Source organism: Garra rufa, chromosome 15 (assembly GCF_049309525.1).
Source record: "Garra rufa chromosome 15, GarRuf1.0, whole genome shotgun sequence".
In the NCBI taxonomy this organism is placed as follows: Eukaryota; Metazoa; Chordata; class Actinopteri; order Cypriniformes; family Cyprinidae; genus Garra; species Garra rufa.
This window is the reverse complement of record NC_133375.1, coordinates 40,210,084-40,237,168: the sequence shown is the minus strand read 5'-3', so window position 1 is coordinate 40,237,168 and position 27,085 is coordinate 40,210,084. Positions and strand designations below refer to the sequence as shown.

General features: G+C 34.6%; 1 protein-coding gene across 2 annotated transcripts; it reads right to left on the bottom strand.

Moving 5' to 3' along the window:
• Window positions 1-653: 653 nt before the first annotated feature.
• septin5a (septin 5a) lies at window positions 654-25,253 on the bottom strand. Of its 2 annotated transcripts, none has more exons than XM_073818713.1 (11): window positions 25,112-25,253; window positions 11,908-11,998; window positions 11,728-11,814; window positions 10,916-11,039; window positions 9,792-9,926; window positions 9,022-9,139; window positions 8,750-8,851; window positions 8,403-8,499; window positions 4,254-4,389; window positions 3,992-4,094; window positions 654-1,276 (listed from the first exon to the last, which is right to left on the bottom strand). In XM_073818713.1, the coding sequence occupies exons 1-11, from the start codon at window positions 25,163-25,165 to the stop codon at window positions 1,214-1,216; spliced, it is 1,110 nt and encodes a 369-aa protein (XP_073674814.1). In that variant the 5' UTR covers window positions 25,166-25,253; the 3' UTR covers window positions 654-1,213. The 2 variants fall into 2 exon arrangements, with proteins under 2 accessions (XP_073674814.1, XP_073674813.1); XM_073818712.1 differs by lacking the exon at window positions 25,112-25,253 and adding an exon at window positions 14,809-14,949.
• Window positions 25,254-27,085: the final 1,832 nt, after the last annotated feature.

Here is a 27,085-nt window from a genome sequence, read left to right as displayed (position 1 = left end):
TATATTCAACTAGAAAAGTTTTTTTAAATAGTGAAAAAAAAAATCTGCTGATTTGGTCAAAAAAGGCCTAATGATAATTCAAAAATATCAATAAAAACTTTCCATCAGATTTTTCAAATCCAATTTTTTTCAAATATTTGAATTTGTGTATCAGGATGCTGATCAATCATACAGATGCCAAAGATTTAGGTTTAAAACCACAGGAACAAATTACATTTTAAATCAAAATATATTCAAATAGAAACCCGCTATTTTTAATAATAGTAAGAACAAAATAATAAAAAAAATCTGCTGATTTGCCAAAAAAAAAAAAAAGGCCTACTGGTTGTTCAAAAATATCAACAAAAACTTTCCATCAGATTTTTTTTTTTTTTTCAAATATTTGAATATTTTAAAATATTTTTCAAATATTTGATTTTGTGTATCAGGATGCTGATCAATCAGATGGTAAAAAATGCTTTGAAATTACAGGAATAAATTACAATTCTAAAATATATACAAATAGAAAATATCAATATAAACAATCCATCAGATGTTTCAAATTCAATTTTTTTCAAATATTCAAATATTTTTTAAATATTTGTATTTGTGTATCCGGATGCTGATCAATCACACGGATACAAAACTAGTAAACAAACAATGCTGACAACAGATAAATTATTCACATTTATTAGCAAGCTATACTTCCAAGATTTACATAAACAATTGACATAATAATATAAATTATTAAATTATTAAAGGCCATTAACACTCATAATAACGCAATAGATTTTATTCTGATTATTATTGTTATAAAATAAGCCAAAACCAGCTGTCTGAACTGAGGATGTTTATTGGTAACAGTTACTGGAGCCGTACTGTATGTTCACATTCACTGAGTTCAAGCACTAGAAAAAATAAAAACGCCATCGAACCCGACAAACGACGTCACTGTCTCTCCAAAAACACACACGCACGTCCGTGAACCCCTGGGCTGTCTCAGTGCTCACGCGCACATCCGTCTTACTAAGCAAATGAAAAGTCGATATAAATTCGATACCTTCAGAAGGGAATTTAAGTTAGACTGGTTTATGTATGAATCACATGACAGCGCCACTGTATTTGATCCAGGCAGACAGAAGCACCGAGCAGATGAACAGAGCGCATTTGAGGGTCATATTTGTACAGTATCATTTGAATGCATTCACATCTGAGGGCTGTGTGTGGATCAGCATCACTGGTCTTTCTCGTGCATCTGTTGTTGCATCTTTTCCAGCATCTCCTGCATTCTCTTCAGCTGCACATACAAAACAATACACAGTCAGGAAAACATCATTGGTGGGAAAAAATGAAATAAACAATAACACCATCAGCATGGCTTTTTATTATCCCCATATTTCCTTTTCCTTAGTCAGAAAAGCTCATTTCTATCGTACAGTATACTGTTTTAAAGCTTGATTTCACAGAGCATATACATTACCGTTTAAAAGTTTGGGGTCTAATTATTAATATTTTTTTAATTCAGCTAGGATGCATTAAATTGATCAAAAGTGATTTTTGATGTTACAAAAGATTCATATTTCAAATAAATGCTGATCTTTGAAACTTTCTATTTATTAAAGTATCCTGAAAAATTAAATTGATCATATTTTTTACAAAAGCATTTGAAGCAGCACAACTGTTTTCAACACTGATAATAATCCGACATATTATTTGAGCTGCAAATCAGCATATTAGAACGATTTCTGAAGGATCATGTGACACTGACGACTGGAGTCATGATGCTGACAATTCAGCTTTGCATCACAAAACTAAAATACATCTTAAAATATATTAAAATAGAAAAAGGTTATTAAAAATTGTAATAATATTTCACAATTTCACAGTTTTTACTATATTTTTTATGTTTTTATTTTTTTTAAGCACTAATTTTTAAAAAGTAGTGCAATTTTAATATTCAAGCAGCAAATCAGCGTATTAGAACGATTTCTGAAGGATCATGTGACACTGACGACTGGAGTCATGATGCTGACAATTCAGCTTTGCATCACAAAACTAAAATACATCTTAAAATATATTAAAATAGAAAAAGGTTATTAGAAATTGTAATAATATTTCACAATTTCACAGTTTTTACTATATTTTTTATGTTTTTATTTTTTTTTTAACCACCAATTTTTAAAAAGTAGTGCAATTTTAATATTCAAGCAGCAAATCAGCGTATTAGAACGATTTCTGAAGGATCACGTGACACTAAAGACTGGAGTAATGATGCTGACAATTCAGCTTTGCATCACAGAAATCAAAGACATCTTAAAATATATTAAAATAGAAAAAGGTTATTGTAACTTTTAATAATATTTCACAATTTCACAGTTTTTACTATATTTTCTGTTTTCAATTTTTTTTTACCACTAATTTTTGAAAAGTTTTAATAAAAATTGTAATATTTGAGCAGTGTATTAGAATGATTTCTGAAGGATCAAGTGACTGGAGTAATAATGCAAAAAAAATTCAGCTTTGATCACAGGAATAAATTACATTTTAACATGTATTCACATCGAAAACAGCTATTTGAAATTGTAATAATATTTCACAATTTCACAGTTTTACTGTATTTTTTATGTTATTTTTTTAACCACAAATTTTTGAAAAGTAGTGAAATTTAAATAGCTGGGTACCGCTCTAGTTTACTATTTTTTTTTTCTTTCTAATACTGGCCATAATGACAACGATAATTGCTGGCAGTTAAATTATCCAAAGTATCTATAACAATTAATACATATGCAAATGTATTGTATTCACATCGAAAACAGTTATTTTAAATTGTAATAATATTTCACAGTTTTACTGTATTTTTAATGGGTTTTTTTAACCACAAATTTTTGAAAAGTAGTGCAATTGTAATATTTCACTTCTCTAGCTGGGTACTGCTCTAGTTTACTATTTTTTTAATCTAAAGTTGATATTGATATTTAGGTACTGTACAACAAATGACTTGTTTTTTCCTTATTTAAAGAATATAAAGCAAAAATAAGACAGCTATAAAAATAAAAACAGCTATGTTGAAAGATAAACATGAAAAGTATGGATTTCTAATACTGGCCATAATGACCATGATAATTGCTGGCAAGTAAATTATCCAAAGTATCTATAACAATTAATCCATATGCAAATGTATCTACAGAGACTATAAATTTTAATTAAATGGGTATATGTCTCGGGGATATTATATTTATTACAGTAACTAAAACAAAACAAACAAGAAAAAAAATCATTATAAATGTATAAATGTTAAGTAAAATTAAATATAATCAAATATATTTTAAAAAGTAATCTTATTTTAGTAGTTGCCAGGTAGCTTGTCTGGATTAGTTTTTTAAAGACATTTATAATTTTACAAAATATTTCTATTTTAGATAAGTGCTGTTCTTCTGAACTTTCTATTCATCAAAGAAACCTGAAAAAAAATCTATTAGACTGCTTTTAACATAATAATTAATAATAATAATAATAATAATAATAATAATAAATGTTTTTTTTTTTGAGCAGCAAATAAGAATAAGAATGATTTCTGAAGGATAGTATGACTGGAGTAATGATGCTAAAAAATTCCGCTTTCAAATCACAGGAATAAATTACATTTTAAAATATATGCAAATAGAAAACAGTTATTTTAAATAGTAAAAGACTTCAAAATTGTACTGTTTTTGCTGTACTTCGGATCAAATAAATGTAGGCTTGGTGAGCAGGAGAGACTTTTTTTTACAAAACATTAAAAATCTTACTGGACTGGTATTTAAATATAAATAAATATTAAATGATGAAATATATAATAACTATTATACGATATTATATAATAAAAACTAAGGAAAATTACAAAAACAAAACTAAAAAAAAAATGAATAATACAAATTCTTATACTAAAATAACACTGTTGTCTAATAACTGCATGAAAAACTATAGCACACATCTCAGTGCTGGTTTAATATCAGTGATGATTGTTTTGTACCTCTTCATCCTTCATCTTAATGAGTTTCTCTGTCTCCGCGTCTGGTGTCGGCAGAGGCAGGATGGGTAATGGACTGTCCGTACGGTTATCCTGTGCAAGTTTACTGAAACACACACACAAACATGCATTATATGAACCACATCTAGATTGGAAAGTCAAACAGCCCCAGGTCAGCGCGTCATGTACACTGTCTGAAGGCTAAAAACAAAGCTGCATGTGTTTATATGATCCAGATGTTTTAAAAAGCAAACGTTAAACACACCTAGTCATCTCCTGGATGCAGTGGGCTCTGTAGTTTTCATAGTGCACATCGCACGTCACGTCTTTCAGGTCGTGCATGTGAGAGCGAATCAGCATGTTCCTCAGTTTCACAAAGTCACAATGAGACTGATTCTCCACTGAACAAAACACACAAAGAAATGCAATAAAGTCACTGTCATGAACACACAAACAACTTTTCTTTCTCATTTACGTCTCTACATTTACACATTAGTCAAATACTAATAAAATCATAAAAGTACAGATACCCTCATAAATTATTAAGTGCTCATTTAGAATTTTACTTGAGTTAAAGTACAAATGCACATTACACCATGTTTATTATTTACTCTGGCCAGCACTTGTCAGACTAGTCGTTACTCAGCACTGATATGCAAGATTAGTGCAAACATTTTATATGCAATTATGTCATTTTTGTTTATTTGTAACCGAAACATATTATACACTATCAAAAAAATTAACTTTAATATACTAATATATCAGTTTAAGTTACTAATTATTATTAAGTGTGCAAACAAGTGAAATAATATGCTATATGTGACCCTGGACCACAAAACCAGTCATAAGGTTAAATTTTACAAAACTGAGATGTATACATCATATGAAAGCTCAATAAATAAGCTTTCTATTGATGTATGGTTTGTTAGGATAGGACAATATTTGCCCGAGACACATCTATTTGAAAATCAGGAATCTGAGGGAGCAAAATCATCAAAATACTGAGAAAATCACCTTTAAAGTTGTCCAAATTAGGTTCTTAACAATGCATATTACTAATCAAAAATTACATTTTGATATATTTACAGTAGGAATTTTACAAAAAATCTTCATGGAACATGATCTTTACTTAATTTCCTAATGATTTTTGGCATAAAAGAAAAATCAAACATTTTGACCCATGTAATGTATTTTTGGCTATTGCTACAAATATACTCCAGCGACTTAAGACTGGTTTTGTGGTCCAGGGTCACATATAGTAGTGTTGGGTTGGAGTCCACCTAAGTCGAGTCCGAGTCTTTAGTCCAAAATGGTGCGAGTCGGACTAAAGACTTGAGTCCAAATGGGTCGAGTCCGAGTCCAACTAAACCCTACAGGTATAGTCAATCATTAGTTTCAAATAGTGAAACTTGTATGTTATATTAGTTCACCACACACAAAGTGAACACTGCAAAAAATGCTTTTCTTACTTAGATTTTTTGTCTTGTTTCCAGCCAAAATATCTCAAAATTCTTAAATCAAGAAGGATTTTCTAGACGAGTAAAAATTAATGTCTTGTTTTCAGAAAAAACAAGTCAAAATTAAGGGTGTTTTTGCTTGAAACAAGCAAAATAATCTGCCAATGGGGTAAGAAAAATAATCTTGTTTTCTGTTTGAAATACAATTTTTTTTTCTTACCCCATTGGCAGATTCTTTTGCTTGTTCTAAGAAAAAAAAAAATAATTTTGGCTTATTTTTTCTGAAAACAAGAAAATAATTTTTACTCGTCTAGAAAATCCTTCTTGATTTAAGAATTTTTAGATATTTTGGCTGAAACAAGACAAAAAATCTAAGTGAGAAAAGCATTTTTGCAGTGAAATATTTCAAGCCTTTATTTGTTTCGATTTTGATGATTATGGATTAAAGACAAAAAACCAAATCCAGTATTTCACAAAATTAGAATATTAAATGTGACCAATAAAAAGGATCTTAAACACATGTTGGCCTTCTGAAAAGTGTGTTAATGTACTGTATTATGTCCTCAGTGCTTTGTTGGGCCTCCTTTTGCACTAATTCCAGCATCAAGGCGGCGATCAGCCTTTGACACAGTTGAGGTGTTATGGTAGCCCAAGTTGCTTTGATATTGGCCTTCAGCTCGTCTGCATTTTGGGGTCTCTGTTCCCTCATCTTCCTTTTGACAATACCCCATAGATTTTCCATGGGGTTTAAGTCAGGCGAGTTTGCCAGCCAATCAAGTACAGTTATTCCATGGCTCTTAAACCAGGTACTGCTAGTTTTGGCTTTGTGGGCAGGTGCCAAATCCTGCCGGAAAATAAAATCATCATCTCCAAATAGCTTGTCGGCAGCAGGAAGCATGAAGCGCTCTAAAATTTCCTGGTAGACAGCTGCGTTGACTGTGGACTTGATAAAAGACAATGGACCCACACCAGCAGATGACATGCTCCCCAAACCATCACTGACTGTGGAAACTTCACACTGGACTTTAAGCAGCTTGACTTTTGTGCCTCTCCGGTCTTCCTCCAGACTCTGGGACCTTGATTTCCAAATGAAATGCAACATTTGCTTTCATCTGAAAACTGAACTTGGGACCACTGGGCAACAGACCAGTACTTTTTCTCCTTAGCCCAGCACAGCTGGCGTTGTTTTTGGTTCAGGAGCGGCTTGACGCATTATCAAGCTTTTTGGAGATGATGATTTTATTTTCCAGAAGGATTTGACACCTGCCCACAAAGCCAAAACTACCAGTACCTGGTTTAATAGCCATGAAATAACTGTACTTGATTGGCCGGCAAACTCGCCTGACTTAAACCCCATGGAAAATCTATGGGGTATTGTCAAAAGGAAGATGAGGGAACAGAGACCCTAAAATGCAAACAAGCTGAGGGCTATTATCAAAGCAACTTGTGCTACCATAACACCTCAACTGTGTCAAAGGCTGATCGCCTACATGCCACGTCGCCTTGATGCTGGAATTAGTGCAAAAGGAGGCCCAACAAAGTAATACATAATACAGTATAATAACACACTTTTCAGAAGGCCAACATGTGTTTAAGATCCTTTTTATTGGTCACATGAAATATTATAATTTTGTGAAATACTGGATTTCTGGATTTGTCTTTAATCCATAATGATTAAAACTGAAACTAATAAAGGCTTGAAATATTTCACTTTGTGTGTGGTGAACTAATATAACATACAAGTTTCACTATTTGAAATTTTTTTTTTAAATAAATGGACTTTCCCTCGATATTCTAATTTTCTGACACATACCTGTTAGTGGTGCAACGGATCACAAAACTCACGGTTCGGATCATATCACGGATTTGGAGTCACGGATCGGATCATTTTTCGGATCAGCAAAAAACAAACATTTTTTTTAATAATTACTGAATGCTAACTTTAAGTACTTCTAATCCACAGCAAAAACTACTAGCTGAACTAATAAAGTCAATTACAAAAATGACAAGTGTAGATGAATACAACATAAAGTTACTAATAAAATCAATAACACTAGTATTCAGGTGCAGAAATTTAATATTTAATTGTAAAATAACTAGTGCTTCTCACTGCAGGTATAAATAGGACGCTGTCTCTTTAAGGCCTAATGCACGTCTCTAATACTGGCACATATCTTTCTTAGCTGTTTCGGTTTACTGAAGACATAACCGACTGTGTTTACCAGAATACCAAAACGGGTATTAAACATAACTTTGTATGTATGTTAAGAGAAGTTTTAAAGAGGAATCAATCTGTGAATCACGCAGTTTGAATCGCGCGTCTCTCTGTCTCTCTCTCTCTCTGTGCGCGTGCTCGCTTGAGGTATGTGCGGCAACAGAAAAAAAAGAAAGAAAGAAAGAAACAGCGCGCGTGTTCTCTTTTTCTGCAGCAGTTTAAGTAGTTTGAATGGTTAAATTGGCAAGACAAAACATATGCAAATTATACACTTTTACTCTATGAATGTTCAATTTAACAGTTAATCCGCGAACCACATGCGTACCGAACCGTGGGGTCCGGTCCGTACGGATCACGGATCATCTGCGATCCGTTGCACCCCTAATACCTGTACATAAGTACAAGTATGCACTGTGCTAACGATGATAAAATGTGCATACTTCTAATTGTGTAGTGTTGCTTAGGCTAATAATGTCGAGTATGTTAGTATAGGGACAAACTACATCATAAAACTGAAATAGTAAATCAGTGAAAAGATTATCATCCGTTGTCGACATAAATTTTATTGCCTAGATATAAAAATATTTACAAAATCGTAATTTTGTAGAAGAAAGTCATTGTACACCTAGGATGGCTTGAGGGTAAGTAAACTATGGGCTAATTTTTCGTTTTGGGTCGAACTAACTCTTTAATGTCTGTTTTGGTGAACTTGTTTAGAGAGTTCCTGGCTAAGAGCACTGACCTTCCACGATACCCCAGGGGTAAAGACGACCTCTGACCCTTTGACCTCTGGCCTCCACCACTGTATTACTTCCTATGACAGCAAACGGAGTGCACTCCTACAGCACACACACACATATGACACATAAATAATTCAATATTCAATATACGCACTACCCCCGCATCATATTTATGAACAGCAATCACTTCAGCTTCACTCCTTCAGCTTTTGGCAGCAGAAGTCCATCATGATGAGGTTAAAATCAATCCAAATGGAGTGAAATTATTTAAAATCATTTGAAAACTGACTGGGTGGAGATTGCATTAAAAAGATGAATGATTGAATGTTTTATGAGATGTTTGCCAGACCTTTAGCTCTTTGTCCATCTGTTTGAACTCCTCCTCTTCATCAGAGTCACATTCAGGAAACTGATACACTTTAATCCCGAAACGCTCGATCTCATCTCGCACCTGCAGGATAACAGATGCACACTATGAACACAACGATCAATGTGCAGTAAACAACCAGCTTGAATCAGATGCATTTATCCTAGTAAAAAAATAACTGATTCCATTAGGGCACCACTTTTAAAAAAGAAGCAGATTTATTGTTGACATGCGATCAGATAGTTTTCACTCACCCTGTCCTTGAGCTTTTTGACCTCATTAGGAGTGAGACAGTCTGCTTTAGAGATCAGAGGAATGATGTTGACTTTCTCATGCAGAGCCTTCATGAATTCCACATCCACCGGCCTCAAACTGCACAAAAGCATCAACACAGTCTGAATATCGAATGTTTATGATATTCACATGAAGATCATGGACATTTCACCACCACACCAATTCCATCTCCTTTTCTATTTACTTCTAATATGCATTAAATACTGCATGCATGAATTGCTTTCCATGATACAAGACCTGCTATTATATGAATTATAAAGCCATCTGAGAATCAGGTTTGTTAAAGGAAAAATAATTTACCCAAAACTGAAAATTTGCTGAAAATGTGTTCCCACTCAGGCCATCCAAGATGTAGATGAGTTTGTTTCTTCATCAGATTTAGAGAAATGTAGCATTACATCACTTGCTCCCCAAGCAACAGTTTGAAGTTAAAAACATGGATTTGTTTCTTACAAACATTCAGCTTTTTATTTCACAAGATGTTAATTGATGGACTGGAGTGAATTGCTTTTTTTAATCAGCTGTTTGGACTCTTATTCTGATGGCACCCATTCACTGCAGAGTCCATTGGTAAGCAAGTGATGTAATGCTACATTTCTCCAAATCTGATGAAGAAACAAACTCATCTACATCTTGGATGATCTGAGGCTGATTATGCAAATGTAAAGAAGATGCATATTAATCAGATCCATATAGGACAGGCCTGTTACACCCGGGGTTACACTCGTACCCGTGTCCAAATGGCGGGATGAAGTACAGACAGCAGTGCACTCTGTTGTCTAGTATGTTCTTTCTGTTCAGTCCACTCTCATCTCTGAAGTACTGCTCAAACTGCTGGTCGATGTAGTCTGTGATGGGCTTCCAACTGCAAACATAAACACACACACTTTTCAGAATGACGGAGTTGTACACAATAACACTAAGGCTTTTTTTGACAGCTGAACTACTTATAACACATTTACATGCGCACAATTCTCCAATATTAGTTGACATGGCATGCACACACTGATTTGAGATCCATCTTTTCACACTGAGGACAACTGAGGGACTCATATGCAACTATTACAGAGGGTTCAAACGCTCACTGATGCTCCAGAAGGAAAAGCCATGGATTAAGAGCTGGGGGATGAAAACTTTTTGAATTTGAAGATCTGGGTAAATTTAACTTATTTTGTCTTCTGGGAAACATGTAAGTATCAACTGTAGCTTCTTAAGGACAGTACTAAATAAAAAAAAAATGTACACATCTCCATTCTGTTCAAAAGTTTTCACCCCCAGGCTCTCAATGCATCGTGTTTCCTTCTGGAGCATCAGCGAGTGTTTGAACCTTCTGTAATAGTTGCATATGAGTCCCTCAGTTGTTTTCAGCGAGAAAAGATGGATCTCAAAATCATACAGTCATTGTTGGAAAGGGTTCAAATACACAAAAATGATGGAAAACCAAAGAATCTGTGGGACCTGAAGGATTTTTCTAAAGAACAGCGGGCAGTTTAACTGTTCAGGACAAACAAGAGACTCATAAACACATTTATGTGAAATATCTTATTCAGGTCAGTACTAAATAATTGGTAAAATAATTAACATTTTGCAGATTCTTAAAGGAGGATATAAACTTTTTGACCTCAACTGTATTTTTTTTTTTATGATATAATTATTTATTTTCTTTGCATCAACTCACAAACCCCCAGTTTGGAAAACCACTTAGTCTCTCAATGCTGCTATTTTGTGAATACAGACATTACTAAAGGGCCTTTTGCTTTCATAAAATGCTGTATTGAGCAATCAGCATCTACGAACGTAACTATCAGTTTCGTAATTGTGCTCATGGGATGCTGGGAACGGCTGAATTCTCACCATTCATTGTTATTGACTGCATCTCCAAACCCAGGCGTGTCCACAATGGTGAGTTTGAGTTTGACTCCTTTCTCTTCGATGTCAACAGTGTGTTTGGTGATCTCAACCGTCTGATTAATACGCTCTGTTACAGGAAACACACAATATAGCAGTCAAATTAACAAACCTGTTGAAGATATGGCTTTAGTAGTTGCTACAAAAGCAATTATCAACTGTCAGATGTTATGATAGTTTTTGGTTCAATGTCTATTCAAACTAATTAATCCTTAACTTTGAAATCAGTATGATCAACTTTTTGCCTTTTACAAAGAAAAATAGGATTCAAATACAACGAATCTCATAAATCGCACATGCAATATTGTTTAAAAATTTAATTGTTATGGATTTACCTCTGGAAAAAAACTGAATAAAATAGCAAAACATTACATTTACAATCTAGATGTAAGCTAAAATCTTAATAGGTCAATATAACCCTTCTAATTAAATTATTATTACTGTGTTTCAGTAGTGACAACTTTGAGGAGAGGACATATATTTCAAACCTTTCTAAAAAATACACAGCATATTTTTGTGGAAACAAAGCAAATACATTTTTGAATAGAATTCATGAATAGAAAGTTCAAAAGAACAGCATTTATTTGAAATAGAAATCTTTTGTAACATTATAAATATCTTTACTGTTACTTTTGATAAATTTAATGAATTCTTATCATAAAAATAATAAATAAAACAAAAAACAACAACCAAAAAGTTGCCAAACTTATATGGTATTCTTATATAACTGTGTACTGTTCCTTTAAGACAATTCTTACCTTCAGCGTTTAGCAATTTTCTGTCTTTATAGAGATCTGTGAGGAAGAGGCTGTTAACTAAAGTAGACTTTCCCAATCCAGATTCACCTAAAACACACATACATTGCTCTTGTTAATGAAAAAGATGAGAAAAGATGATGAAGTCAGTGACACACACTGTAATGAGGATTTCAGACGAACCTGCCACCATCAGAGTGAAGTCAAAGCCCTTCTTCACCGACTTCCTGTGAACCTGATTAGGAAGCGTAGCGAAGCCAACATACTGCTTGTCCTGAAAGAAACAAGTCAGAACATTAACATTCTGTACAATCTGTTTGCATTTTATGAAAGAAAGAAGGCAATACAAGTTTTGAAGGATTATTGGGTGAACTGTCCCTTTAAGACCGAACTTCTGTGAATCATCAGACTGGCAGAATAAAAATAGCAGAGAATGAAAAGCCCAGTAGTATTGAGTCTCCTGCAGATCCACCAACTGTGCCGGAAACCGCTCAGCACTCATAACCGCTCAAACTGACACTGAGAACACAGAAATTACTGACGGGAAGCAAAATCACTATTAAACCGACAGCAGAACCAGCTCAGCGTCCAGGCCAAACCGAGTGACCGTACACACACACAGACGGAAGCCATATTTACATAAGCTGAAAAGGCCTTTTAACACACTCAAACTTGGGCCAAACTTAACTCATCTGACTGCCAGAGCATGTGTTTCCGCCATCCATCATCCAAAAAATGAGAAACCCTGTCGTATCTCATCCCATGTGCACAGTGTGTGCGAGAGAAGAGGGATAAAGATTTATGTGTGCAAAAAATCAACTAGATTTGTACATTTTTTTTAAGAAATAGTGGTAACACTTTACTTGTAGCCTTTATGTATAATGCATTATAAAAGTATTTACACTACTTGTTTTGTTTTTTAATAGTCTTACATTTTTATTTTTTCCATTTATTTACGGATTTAGTAATTTTGTTGTGTTTTTGTCATTTTTCTTAGTTTTCATTATGTCTAATATATACATATTTATATGATAAATACTTCTATGTACACTACCAGTCAAAAGTTTTTGGACATGTTTTTTTTTAAGAAGTCTTTTCTGCTCACCAAGCCTGCATTTATTTGATCCAAAATACAGCAAAAGCAGTAAACATGTTAAATATTTTTACTTTTTAAAATGACTGTTTTCTATTTGAATATATTTTAAATTGCAATTTATTCTTGTGATTTCAAAGCTGAATTTTTAGCATCATTACTCCAGTCACACGATCCTTTAGAAATCATTTTATTATTCTGATTTGCTGCTCAAAAACATTTTTTATTATTATTCTGATGATGTTGAAAACAGCTAAGTATATTTTTTTTCAGGTTTCTTTGATTAATATAAAGTACAGAAAAATAGCATTTATCTGAAATATCTTTATCATCACTTTTAATCAATTCAAAGCATCCTTGCTAAAGAAAAATATTAATTTCTATAATTTCTTTCCCAAATTATTATTATTATTTATTATAGTTAACAATTTTACTGCTTTTGCTGTATTTTGGATCAAATAAATGCAGGCTTATTGCATCCAAAAATTATATTATCTTGCAGAAGAAAAGTTTGTTTAATTTCACAATTCAAACTTTTATCCTGCAAATCTGAGTTTATATTTCATAATTCAGACTTTGTTTCTTGCAGTTCTGAGAAAAAACCCTCAGAATTCAGTTTGTCATTTTTCTTATAATAAATACTTACATATACACTACCAGCCAAAAGTTTTTCAACAGTAAGACTTTGAATATGTTTTTTATAAGTCTCTTCTGCTCACCAAGCCTTCATTTATTTGATCCAAAGTACAGCAAAAGCAGTAAAAATAATGAAAATATTGATATAATGATATAATATTGATATAATAAATAATGAAATATTTTTCCTATTTAAAATAACTGTTTTCTATTTGAACATATTTTAAAATGCTATTTATTCCTGATTTCAAAACAGAATTTTTAGCATCATTACTCCAGTCACATGATCCTTCAGAAATCATTTTATTATTCTGATTTGCTGCTCAAAAACATTTATTATTATTATTATTATTATTATTATTATTATTATTATTATGTATTATGAAAACTGCTGAGTAGAATTTTCTCAGGTTTCTTTGATGAATAGAAAGTTCAGAAAAACAGCATTTATCTGAAATAGAAATCTTTTGTAACATTATAAATGTCTTTATCATCACTTTTGATCAATTTAAAGCATCCCTGCTAAATAAAAATATTAATTTCTATCATTTCTTTCCCAAATAATTATTATTATTTATTATATTTCACAATTTTACTGATTTTGCTGTATTTTGGATCAAATAAATGCAGGCTTGGTGAGCAGAAGTGATTTCTTTAAAAACATTAAAAAAACTTTTGACTGGTAATGTATAAGGCATTTAATGCATTATATTTTCATGAATAAAAAAAGCTTTAAAGTTGAAATGCATTATAATATATTCAGATTTCTTATTGCATCCAAAAATTGGTTTATCATGCAGAAGAAAATAATAAAAAAATTTTAGCTCACAATTCAGACTTTTATCCTGCAAATCTGAGTTTATATTTCATGATTCAGACTTTGTTTCTTGCAGTTTTAAAAAAAACAACTCAGAATTCTGTTTTTCTCACAATTCTGAGTTTTTTGTTTTTCTTGCATTTGCAAGTTTATATCTCAAAATTCTGACTTCCTTGCAATTCTATAAACTAATGCATAAACTTATGTGAAATATGTGATGGAAACAGGCTTCTATGTATCATACTTTTTATAGGTTTAACAATGAATAGACAAGTTTAATAATACATTATAAACATGGTTGCAATTATTCAATAGATCATAGAATGCATTAAAAAGGTGTATTACAAGGAAGAACTAATGCATTATTAATACTTTTATACTGCATTTTATATATATATAAGCTTATACGCTATATAAAGGCTTCCAGTGAAGCGTTAAAGAAATTGCTGCCACAACACTAGGGCGTTCCTATGTGGTTGTTAAAGTGTTGAACTGATATCTATATATATATTTATATGTCAAGACATAAACAGCGAACCTTCTGTCGGGTGGTTCTGGTTCGGGGACACAGAAGTTTCTCCACCAGTTTCTCCTGCAGCATCATGGTGTCCATCCTGAAATGTGTGCCGTCCCTGAAACCTGTGTGACCCTCAGTTTATCACTCTCTGCCTCTATAAACCCTCTTTGCTTTCCTTTTCCCTGTTTTCTGTCTGTCTCTCGCCCACGGCGCATCCCAGCGCGCCGTGTTCAGACAGGCAGGCAGAGGAATCCCCACATGACTGAATGAAAGGCTGACAAAAGAAGGTAGTGAGTGAGCAAGAGAAACGAAAAGAGGTTAAGAGAAAAAAAGCATGGAAGCAATTTTAGACAGGAAGGAGGGGGGGGGTTGAAAATGGGAATAAAAACACTCATTCATTTAGTCGTTCATTCCTCCCCCACTTTTTTTCCACAGCCGGCTCTGAGGTGAAGGGATTGCTGTGTGTGTGTGTGTGTGTGTGTGTGTGTGTGTGTGTGTGTGTGTGTGTGTGTGTGTGTTTTAGGGAGCAAGACACATTTAGAAAGATGGCAGCCACACCCTTCCCAACAGACCTTGCCAGACTGGCACAGCTTTTCTACAGACTACACCACAGCAGCCGACCTTTACTATAGCATTATTTTCAGATGCTATGATGATGATTGGGGTTGTGTTTTGTAAGATTTTGTTAATGAAATAATACATTTTGCTTAGCAAGAATGGATTAAACTAATCAAAAGTGACAGTAAAACATTTATAGTGCTCCTTTGAACAGCAAATCAACACAGAATGATTTGGAGAAATGATGCTGAAAATTCAGCTTTGCATCACAGGAATAAATTATATTTTACAATATGTTCAAATAGAAATCAGTTATTTGAAAGTGCAATAATATTTCACACTACTACCGATTTTACTGTATTTTCTTTAATAAATGCAGCCTTGATGCCATCTCTCTCTTTCTTTCAGACTATAATATATTTTCCACCAGGGGTCGCTAATGTGAATCTCCATGAACAGGAGCAATAAAATCATTCACATGGACCACAAAACCACTCATAAGGGTCAATTTTCTGAAATTGAGATTTAAATATTTGAATAAATATGCTTTCCATTGATGTATGGCTTGTTAGGATTGAATAATATTGGCCAAGATACAACTATTTGAAAATCTGGAATCTGAGGGTACAAAAAATCTAAATATTGAGAAAATTGCCTTCCAAGTTGTCCGAATGAAGTTCTTAGCAATGCATATTATTAATCAGACATTAAGTTCCTAGTGATTTGGCATAAAAGAACATTTTGACACATACAATGTATTGTTGGCTATTGTTACAAATATACCCGCACTACTTAAGACTGTATATTGACTAAATAAGCTTTCCATTGATGTATGGCTTGTTAGGATTGAATAATATTGCCAGAGATACAACTATTTGAAAATCTGGAATCTGAGGGTGCAAAAAATTCTAAATATTGTGGAGATCGCCTTTAAGTGAAATTCTTATCAATGCATATTACTAATCATAAATTAAGTTCTGATTTATTTATGGTAGGAAATTTATAAAATATCTTCATGAAACATGATCTTTACTTAATATCCTAATGATTTTTGGCATAAAATAAAAATAGATTATTTTTACCCATACAATGTATTTTTGGCTATTGCTACAAAATCTGTGCTACTTAAGACCACAGAGTAATTGTTTCTTCCTAACACATGATATCACAAATAATTGTTCTTATGACAAAATTTAGTGACTCTCTCTTATATAACATGAAACTGCAATCGACTAACATTATATTTACATAATTAGACTGTAATGAACTGTTAATGAATGTAAGCTTAAATGCATTAAAAGGCTAATTACCAAATGCATCACAAAATTTACACCTAAGGTGTAATATTATATGCATGTGCTCATATTGATGACATCCAAAGCCTGTCGGATCAGACTGAATGAATATGTGTGTGACTGAACATCTTCAAACTAGATTTTCACATTTTCTGAATGAAACAGGCCTGTGCAATTTTGTTAGTGTTAGAGTTAAAGGTTTGGGGTTTGTTCAGATGTGAGCAGCAGTATTAGTATGTCTGAGAGAACGCTACTAATAAACATCTTTATATTAAGCATGATTCGCCCCATTATGTTGTTGGTGGGGGTCTGGTCATGCATATAGATGATGAGTGTGCTGGTGGGGGGTGGGGGGTCCAGAGGGGGTCTGCTGAATAGAGCAGAACAGATGTCCTTCAGTGATACAATAGCCTTGGTTGCCCCTCCTAACACAGAACAACACCCTCTCACTGTCCAGCTGCCATCCCTGAGTGCCACCTGGAGCGACCCTCACCAGACACAGGCTCATATCTGCATTGTTTCCAAACTGTTTTATTTGAGGAACTCTAATACGATCAGCCTTTCAAAGAAACCTGTCTTCAAACCTGTCAAAAGAAGCAGAGGAAACAGCTTTCATTTCTTCACTTCACATAGTTTGATCACAAACTCAAAACACCTTAGCAAGTGTATGACAACACCCTGGCAACCACTGAGAACACCCTAGTAACCTTACTGCGATGCACACAAAGCCACCTGCATAGCAACACCCTAGAAACCAACTAGAACACCCAACAACATAGCAACAGACAGGCATTCAGAATACTTTAGCAACTGCACAGAAACACCCTGGCAACTACTTAGAACACCCTAGCAATCACATAGCAACATACTAAGAAGAACTGCTAAAAGTGCAACTGCAATGCACACAAAAGCCATTGAGAATACCTTTGAAACTACATAGCAACACCCTGGCAACCACCCAGAACATTGATTAGTTTTGATTATTATCAGTGATTTACGTCTCTGTTTATTAATTGCCGCTCCAGCTGAATGCACGTGATGGAGATTTACTACTAATCAAAGTACCGGCTTCATTGCCTAAACGCGCCTCACAACATCGTGAGATTGATCGTGCAGCCCTACCTGACAACTACTCAGAAAACCCTAGAAACTACAGAAAGGCATTTAGAACACTTTAGCAAATGCATAGCAACACCCTGGCAACCACCCAGAACACCATAGGAACTGCATAGCAATGCGTTGGCATAACCACCCAGAACACACTAACAACTTCACAGCAACACCCTGACAACCAGCCAGAACACCCTAGAAACCACCTGGCAATGCAAAGAAAGATGTTCAGAACACTATGAGATTCAGCAACTGCATAACAACACCCTGGAAACCACCCAAAACACCCTGACTGCATAGCAATGTGCTGGCAAAACCACCCATAACACACTAGCAACTGCATGGCAACACCCAGAACACCCTAGAAACCACCTGGTAATGCAAAGACAGATGTTCAGAACACTATGAGATTCAGCAACTGCATAGCAAGTCTGGCAACCTCCCGGAACACCCTAGCAATTGCACAGCATCTTCATAGCAACCACCCAGAACACCCTAGCACTCACATAGCAACACACTGAGGAGAACTGCTACTGTAGCTAACAGTAAAGTTTAATGCAACTGAACAGCAACACACACAAAACCACTGAGAATACCTTAGAAACTGCATAGCAACACCCTGGCAACCACCCAGAACACCATAGCAAGGGCATAGCAATGCGTTGACAGAACCACCCAAAACTCACAAGCAACTGCAAAGCAACATCCTGGCAACCACCCAGAATATCTTAGAAGCCACCTGACAATGCAACGGAAGATGTTCAGAACACTATGACATTCAGCAACTGCATAACAACTCCCTGGCAACCACCCAAAACACCCTAGCAACTGCATAGCAGTGTGCTGGCAAAACCACCCATACCCACTAGCAACTGCATAGCAACAATCTGGCAACCACCCAGAACACTCTAGAAACCACCTGACAATGCAAAGAAAGGTTTTTAGAACACTGTGACATTCAGCAACTGCAAAGCAAGTCTGACATCCAGCCAGAACACCCTAGCAATTACAAAGCAACTTCCTAGAAACCACCCAGAACACCCTAGCACTCACATAGCAACACACTAAGGAGAACTGCTACTGTAGCTAACAGTAAAGTTCACTGCAACTGAACAGCAACACAAAGCCACTGAGAATACCTTAGAAACTGCATAGCAACACCCTAGCAACCACCGAGAACACACCAGAAACCACTTAGCAATGCACAGAAAGGTGTTCAGAACACTATGACATTAAGCAACTGCATAACAACACCTAGGGAACCAACCAGAACACCCAAAAACACAGCAACACACAGAAAGGCATTCAGAATATTTTAGCAACTGCATAGAAACACCTTGGCAACCACTCAAAATACCCTAGAATCCACAGAAAGGTATTCAGATTCAAAACACTTTAACAACTGTATAGCAACATCTTGGCAACCACACAGAATATAATAGAAACCAAAGAAAGGCATTCAGAACACTTTAACAACTGCATAGCAACACCTTGGCAACCACCCAGAACATCCTAAAAACCACATATCAAAAATGCAAAGAAAGTCATTCAGAATATCTTAGCAACTGCATAGCAACACCTTGGCAACCACCCAGAACATCCTAGAAACCACATATAAACAATCCTAAAAAAGTCATTTAGAATGTCTAAGCAACTGCATAGCAACCACCCAGAACACCCTAGCAATCACATATTAACACACTAAAAACAACTGCTGTTGCAGCAATGTAACATTCACTGCATCTGCATAGCAATGCACACAGAGTCATCAAGAATACATTAGGCAACTGCCTAGCGACACACTGTTTGTGTACATGAAATTTTCTTGACTGTATTTTCACAAATGTATTTATTCATCCATTATTTAACCAATACAATCTCTCCAGCAAGTCTAGGTCAGATAATGCAGACAGGCAGCTCATCTCAGACAGTGATTTCCTGCCTGCTGTTGAGTGAGGTGGGACAATCCATTAATGCCACATGTGCATCTCACGTTACGCTGAGTGAGTGACTGTGGGTGTGGAACACCCTCATGATGTCATAATGATAGGACGGGTGGAGAGACATCTGGGGATAAGCGGTGAATGAATGTGCTCACTAAACATCCTCAGGCCTCTATGGCAGCCACACTGGGTAAGGCACAAACAGACTGACAGCGCATACTGTTTTCCTCTCACTTTCAGACCATGTCAGCTTTACTGGTTCACTGGTTTGTTAGTAACACTGCAGGCATGTGTTTAAATGGTTCACTGCATCTGCACTACAGCTTGTATCCAGAGAAACTTACAGTCCACTTATTATAGGGATGGTTTCTCTGGGGTAACATGAGGCTAAGTGTTTAGCTTAAAGGCACAATAATGATGGATCATCCCTTGTGGGGTTTAAACCAACAATCATTAACATTAATCATTAACTCCATAATTCAGAAATAATATTTAAGTAAATTTACACAGACCTTGTAGAATCTGAAAAATGTTAATTATTTTACAGTTGAAACCCCTGAACAGTTAAACTGCCTGCTGTTCTTCAGAAAAAGGGGAAAGGGAAAGGGAAAGGGGGTGAGTGAGGCCAAGTATGGTGACCCATACAAGGAATTTGTGCTCTGCATTTAACCCATCCAAGTGCACACACACAGTAGTGAACACACACACACACACCGTGAACACACACCCGGAGCAGTGGGCAGCCATTGCTGCGGCGCCCGGGGAGCAGTTGGGGGATCGGTGCCTTGCTCAAGGGACTCACCTCAGTCGTGGTATTGAGGGTGGAGAGAGTGCTGTACATTCACTCCCCCCCACCTACAATCCCTGCCGGACCTGAGACTCGAACCTGCAACCTTTGGGTTACAAGTCCGAATCTCTAACCATTAGGCCACGGCTGCCCCCTAATCCTTCAGGTCCCACAAATTGTTTGGTTTTTCAGCATTTTTGTATATTTGAACCCTATTTTAACAAAGACTGTATGATTTTGAGATCCATCTTTTCACACTGAGGACAACTGAGAGACTCACATACAGCTATTACAGAAGGTTCAAATGCTCACTGATGCTTCAGAAGGAAACACGATGCATTAAGAGCCATTTAGTACTGCCCTTCAGAGGTTACAGAAGATACATGATTCCCAGAAGACAAAATAAGTTAGATAAGTCAAGTCAAGTCAAGTCACCTTTATTTATATAGCGCCTTTTACAATACAGATTGTGTCAAAGCAACTGCACAGTATTTAAACAGCACAATAGTGTGTAAGTAACGCATTATTGTAACAATCAATTTTCAGTTAAAGGCAGTTCATCAATGAATTCAGTGATATCATCATCAGTTCAGTTCAAATAGTATACGATATCGCTGGAAAGCGTCCCCAACTAAGCAAGCCAGAGGCGACAGCGGCAAGGAACCAAAACTCCACAGGTGACAGAGATGGAGAAAAAAACCTTGGGAGAAACCAGGCTCAGTCAGGGGACCAGTTCTCCTCTGGCCAGACCAAACAACAGTTTGTACCAATATAAGTGAATGCATGGCTTTTCCTTTTGGAGCATAAGAGTGCTTTTGAACCTTCTGTAATAGTTGCACACAAGTCCCTTAGTTGTCCTCAGTGTAAAAAACATTGATCAAAGGGTTAAAATACACAAAAATGCTGGAAAACCAAAGAATTTGTGGAACCTGAAGGATTTTTTTGAAGAACAGCAGGCAGTTTAACTGTTCAGGACAAACATGGGACTCATAAACAACTATCTCTAAAAAAAGAAAGAAAAAAAAATCTCTCTTATTTTGGTAAAATAATTTACATTTTGCAGATTTTGAAAGGGGGATGTAAACTTTTGACCTCAACTGTATTTAAGGAACTATATGCTACTAGTATCTTTTGCTCATCAAGGCAGATTTTTTTAGTATCATTACTCCAGTCTTCAGTGTCCCATGATGCTTCAGAAATCATTCTAATATGCTTGATAAAAGTATTAGTTGACCCAAACATTTGAAAGGAGAAGTATATGAGCTAAAAAGGCTCACACTTACAGGAACAGTTTGACCAAATGTAACATTTCTGTCATCATTCACTCATCCTCATGTCATGACTTGGAATGCAAGAGGAGTGACAAGCTCAAAAAAAGACAAAAAGCACAATTTCAAAGCTTGGTTACAACCTGCATTCATTGCAATTCATAGACACAGAAGTAAGAATGCCATTAGAGTAAGTATGATGACTAATTAATTTTTTTCAAATAAAAGAAAACCAAAAATAACACTCTAAAGCTGCTGTATTTGACTGGAGCACTTAGAGAACTCTCTGTCATACTGTAGATACTGAGACGGATGTTTCATGCTGTGGCATTTGAGCAACTGCACAGGCCATTTGACTTCACGATCAAAAGAAACTTCAATTCTGCCATCTGTCACACTGTATGCAGCTTATTCTATACAAACACACACACACACACACACACACACACACACACACACACACACACACACACACAATCTTATTTCAATGCAGTGACCTTTTCAGAGATAAATAAGACATGTCTGAAATGGCAGCCAGCCTTCCACGCCATTAAGTTATTAAGCCTCAATGCAGAGTGAGAGAGAGAGCAGAAGACAACATGGAGAGAAGGAAGGAATAAGAGAATGACAGTGAGAGACAGAGAAAACGAGAGAGATCTTGAAGCATTGACAGAATGTGTGTGTGGGTGTGAATTGTAGCATTTCTGCTTTTGCGTAGGATGATGAGCTTTGTAGTAACTACATATGTGCATGTGTGTGTGTGCTCGTGTTCATGGGTGTGAAATTACCAACCGTTGGAATAGCTTCAGTCTGTGTAGTAAAACTAAATGTTTAGCAGATGCTTTTATACTGTAAATTTTTTTTTAAATTGTAAATAAAACAAAAATACCATTTTAGTTTTTCTACTACAGAATGTGTTACTTGCCATTTCTGAATTTATATTTACATACGTGCATTATATCTACACTACCAGTCAAAAGTTTTTGAACAGTATGATTTTTAAAGGTTTTTAAAGAAGTCTCTTCTGCTCACCAAGCCTGCATTTATTTGATTCAAAGTACAGCAAAAGCAGTAATATTGTGAAATAATTTTACTATTTAAATACTATTCGATGTGAATATATTTTAAAATGTAATTTATTCTTGTGATTTCAAAGCTAAATTTTCAGCATCATTACTCCAGTCTTCAGTGTCACATGATCCTTCAGAAATCATTCTAATATCAATATCTAATATCAATCTTTTAATGTTACAAAAGATTTCTATGTTTTCTATTCTGTTCTTCTGAACTGTCTATTCATCATAGAAACCTGAAAAAATGTAATTAATAAATGCTAACAACTGCTGAAATATCATGCTTTTGGCATGTACAGTGGTGATGTCATGGTGTTTTTAAATGTTTTAAATGTTTTCATGGTACATGAATATGCAATGGTATAGTGTCACCACAGTATTTTATTTTTTATAATTTTGTTGTATTTTTTAATTTAACCTAATTCTATTTTATTATTATTTTATTTTATTATTATTTTATTAGTACTTTATTTATTCTCAGCCTTTATTATGTTTTTTATGCTTTTGGGGGGGGGAGGGGTACATTATAAAAACTTATAATATAAATACTTTTATTTAGCGAGGATGCTTTAAATCGATCAAAAGTGATGATAAAGACATTTATAATGTTACAAAAGATTTCTATTTCAGATAAATGCTGTTCTTTTGAACTTTATATTCATCAAAGAAACCTGAAAAAATTCTACTCAGCTGTTTTTCACAAAACAATAATAATAAATGTTTTTTGAGCAGCAAATCAGAATATTAGAATGATTTCTAAAGGATCATGTGACTGGAGTGATGATGCTAAAAATTCAGCTTTGAAATCACAGGAATAAATCACATTTTTTAATATATACAAATAGAAAACAGTTATTTTAAATAGTGAAAATATTTAAAATTTTTACTGTTTTTGTTGTACTTCAAAAATCAAACAAATGCAGGCTTGGTGAGCAGAAGAGATGTCTTTAAAAAATGTTAAAAATCTTTCAGTTCAAAAACTTTTGACTGGTAGTGTATATGCAAATATAAAAATAACTTTTAGCAGATATACGCTGTTGTTTAGAAGTTCACAGCTTACCAAGGCTGTATTTGTTTGATCATAAATACAGTACAAACTGTAAAATTGTGAAATATTATTACAATTTAAAATAATAATTTTCTATTTGAATTTATTTTAAAATATAATTTATTCCTGTGATGCAAAGCTGAACTTGTTTTCAGTCTTCAGTGTCACATGAAGAAACAAGAAACATTTCTAATCATAATCAAAGTTAAAAATCATTGTGCTGCTTCATATTATAACATTACAAATGTAAAACATTACAACATTATAAATGTCTTTGCTTGCACTTTTGATTAAATGAATGCATCCTTGCATAATAATAGAAATATTTTCTTAGTAAAAGTAACTAACCCCAAACTTTTAAATAGCAATGTATGCATTTAAAATATATATGGTAGACATGAACTTAGATCTATTAGGAGAAAATAAGTCAACTTATAAATAGAAATGATTTGCCAAAGTTTTTTTAGGCGATAGATAGGCCTACTAAAAGGTGCGAAACAACATTTAGGTGCAAATCAGCATCAGATATGATTGCTCAAGAAGTAAAACACTCTATTCTACTCTCCCTTTAAGTGCAATCAGCAAATACTACAAACATGTTTGAGTTTAGGGTTCACACTTCAGGCATCTGCTATACCCGCCTCTCACACACTCCAGCTCCTGTAACCATGACAACACCTCCAGATAGAAACAGCACTATCATCCTCTATCAAAGCTCAAAACGATACAAAACAGCCAGGAGACATCATATTCCCTCAAACCTATATTATATGACAGCACAAGCAGCTGATGCATTATAATCCTAAAGGCTGAGATGATGAGAAATAAAGTGCGTCAGTGGAGGGTGGGTGACACGCAGTCAGCACGATTCGCTGAAACGACTTCAAACCTCGTAAACACAAGCACGAACACACAAACATCATTTTTTAAAAGCAAAATGTATAAAACATCCTGTCAGACTTCAATTCGACCGTCGTGATTTTACGTCGCGCGGTTTAACAGTGTGGAAATGTCAGTGGTTTGTACCGAATTCGTATAAACTTAGGTCAAATTGCGAAATTTGGTGAAGTTTGTCGTTTCTCACCTCGCTGTCCTCTGATTACCAGCAGCATCAGCAGCAGGTCGGATGTGGGAAGAAGCAGAAGCAGGTGCGGGATGAGGGAGGGATGAAGACGCACAGGCAGGAAGAGAGAAACCATCAGCGTTTTATTCAGTTAAACAGAGGAAAATACTGTATAAAACAGTGTCATTACCGGATTTCATCATCCTGCTCTTATATCGGATGTTGGTGGTCATGTTTCTGGCCGTTTCGCTCTCTGCGGCTCTGCTCTGCTCGGGTTCCGTCTGTCTCACGCTCAGTCCCGCTGGGAAACCCAGGCGTAGAGGGGCGGGACCACCGCAGACGAAACCACGCCCACCAGTACGTCATTCATTGACACTGCTTACAGACTGTATAATAGTGCTACTTAGATTTTTTTGTTGAAATGTAATTTTTCTGATGACAAAATTCCTGTTAAATTGGCCGGTTTTCACAGACAAGCCCTGCTAGCATGGAAATTGGTGTGTAAGCACAATTATTTCATATGGAATAACAAAGATACAGGTATGTGCCTAAAAATTAGAATATCGAGGGAAAGTCCATTTATTTCAATAATTTGTTTCGAAAAGTGAAATTTGTATGTTATATTAGTTCGCTACACACAAAGTGAAATATTTCAAGCCTTTATTTGTTTCAATTTTGATGATTATGGATTAAAGACAAAAAAAAACAAATCCAGTATTTCACAAAATTAGAATATTTCATATGACCAGTTATCTTTGATTATCTTTAATCCATAATCATTAAAATTGAAACAAAGGCTTGAAATATTTCACTTTGTGTGGCGTGAACTAATATAACATACAAGTTTCACTTTTTGAAACAAATTATTGAAATAAATGGACTTTCCCTCGATATTCAAATTTTTTGGCACATACCTGTATATTATTTAAAAACAATTTTTTATTCTATCATACTTGGTTCAATGAAGGTATTCTTTTAGTAAGACAGTTATTTAAAGGGGTCATCATATGCAAATCTCACTTTTACATGTTGTTTGAACATTAATGTGTGTTTGTGTACACAACCACCCTACAATGATAAAAATCCACCCAGTGGTATTTTTTAATCTTTAAAAGTAATATCTCCTTTTTAAAATCAGGTCATTCTCTGCCTCTTGTCGGTGTGATGAAACACAGTTGATTGACATGAGCGTCTTACCTTAGACCCGCCCTCACCGAGCTGAAACAGTCCGAATACGATTACCACTGTGTTACTCAGGTGCGATTGAGGTGTTCTGTTGTTGGATGTAATAATAAACATAGCAGAGGCAGAGGCAACATTACTTTCATTTTTAAAAGAAAAGCGCCGATCCCGATCTACATATGCATCTATGTTCGTGCAAATCATTCTTGATGCAGCTTCACCCACAGCAGAAGTGAGTATATGTTTTTTTATGCATCTTTCTTAATAATGTGCTTGTTGGCAAGTTTCGCCTCTAAATGCAGCTAAATGTGGCTAAAATAAACATTACAGCTCATAATCCCACAGCAGAGAGGGGAGGGGCGAGCAGAGCATGACATAACTGCAGCAAGATTTTTTTGGTCTTCTGTATTTGGTAATTATAATTATTATATCATTATATATTATATACCAAAATATAATTATATTTTATATTATGCTTTTTTATACAGAAAATGAAAGATTGAAGTGTAAAGAACAACATATACATTTGTTTATTTTATTAGGAAAATTACATTTAGAAAAAGTGGGCTCAATGTAAACCAAATTTTCCCCATTTCATTAATGACAAAAAAGCACATTGAAATTTATGTAATTTTCTTTCTTTCTTTTCTATTTTTGTTTCTTTTTTTCTGGCAGCTAATGTTAATTTGATATGTATATATGTAATGCCTCTTGTTCTTGTGGCACTGAATTAATAAAAAAAAAAAAAAGTTTAATGTTACTTTGGTAAATAAAAATGTACTAATTGTGACCCTGTATTTTAAATGCACCTACCTTTAAAATGATCTAAAATGAAAAGTTTACTTTTAGTAAAAAAAAAAAAAAAGAAGCTATATTTGTTGTAAATTAATTTTACAAAAAAAAAACCCCACACATTTAAAAAGTTCCTTAAAATTGTCTAAAATTTTACATTTAGTAAAAAAACTGTATGT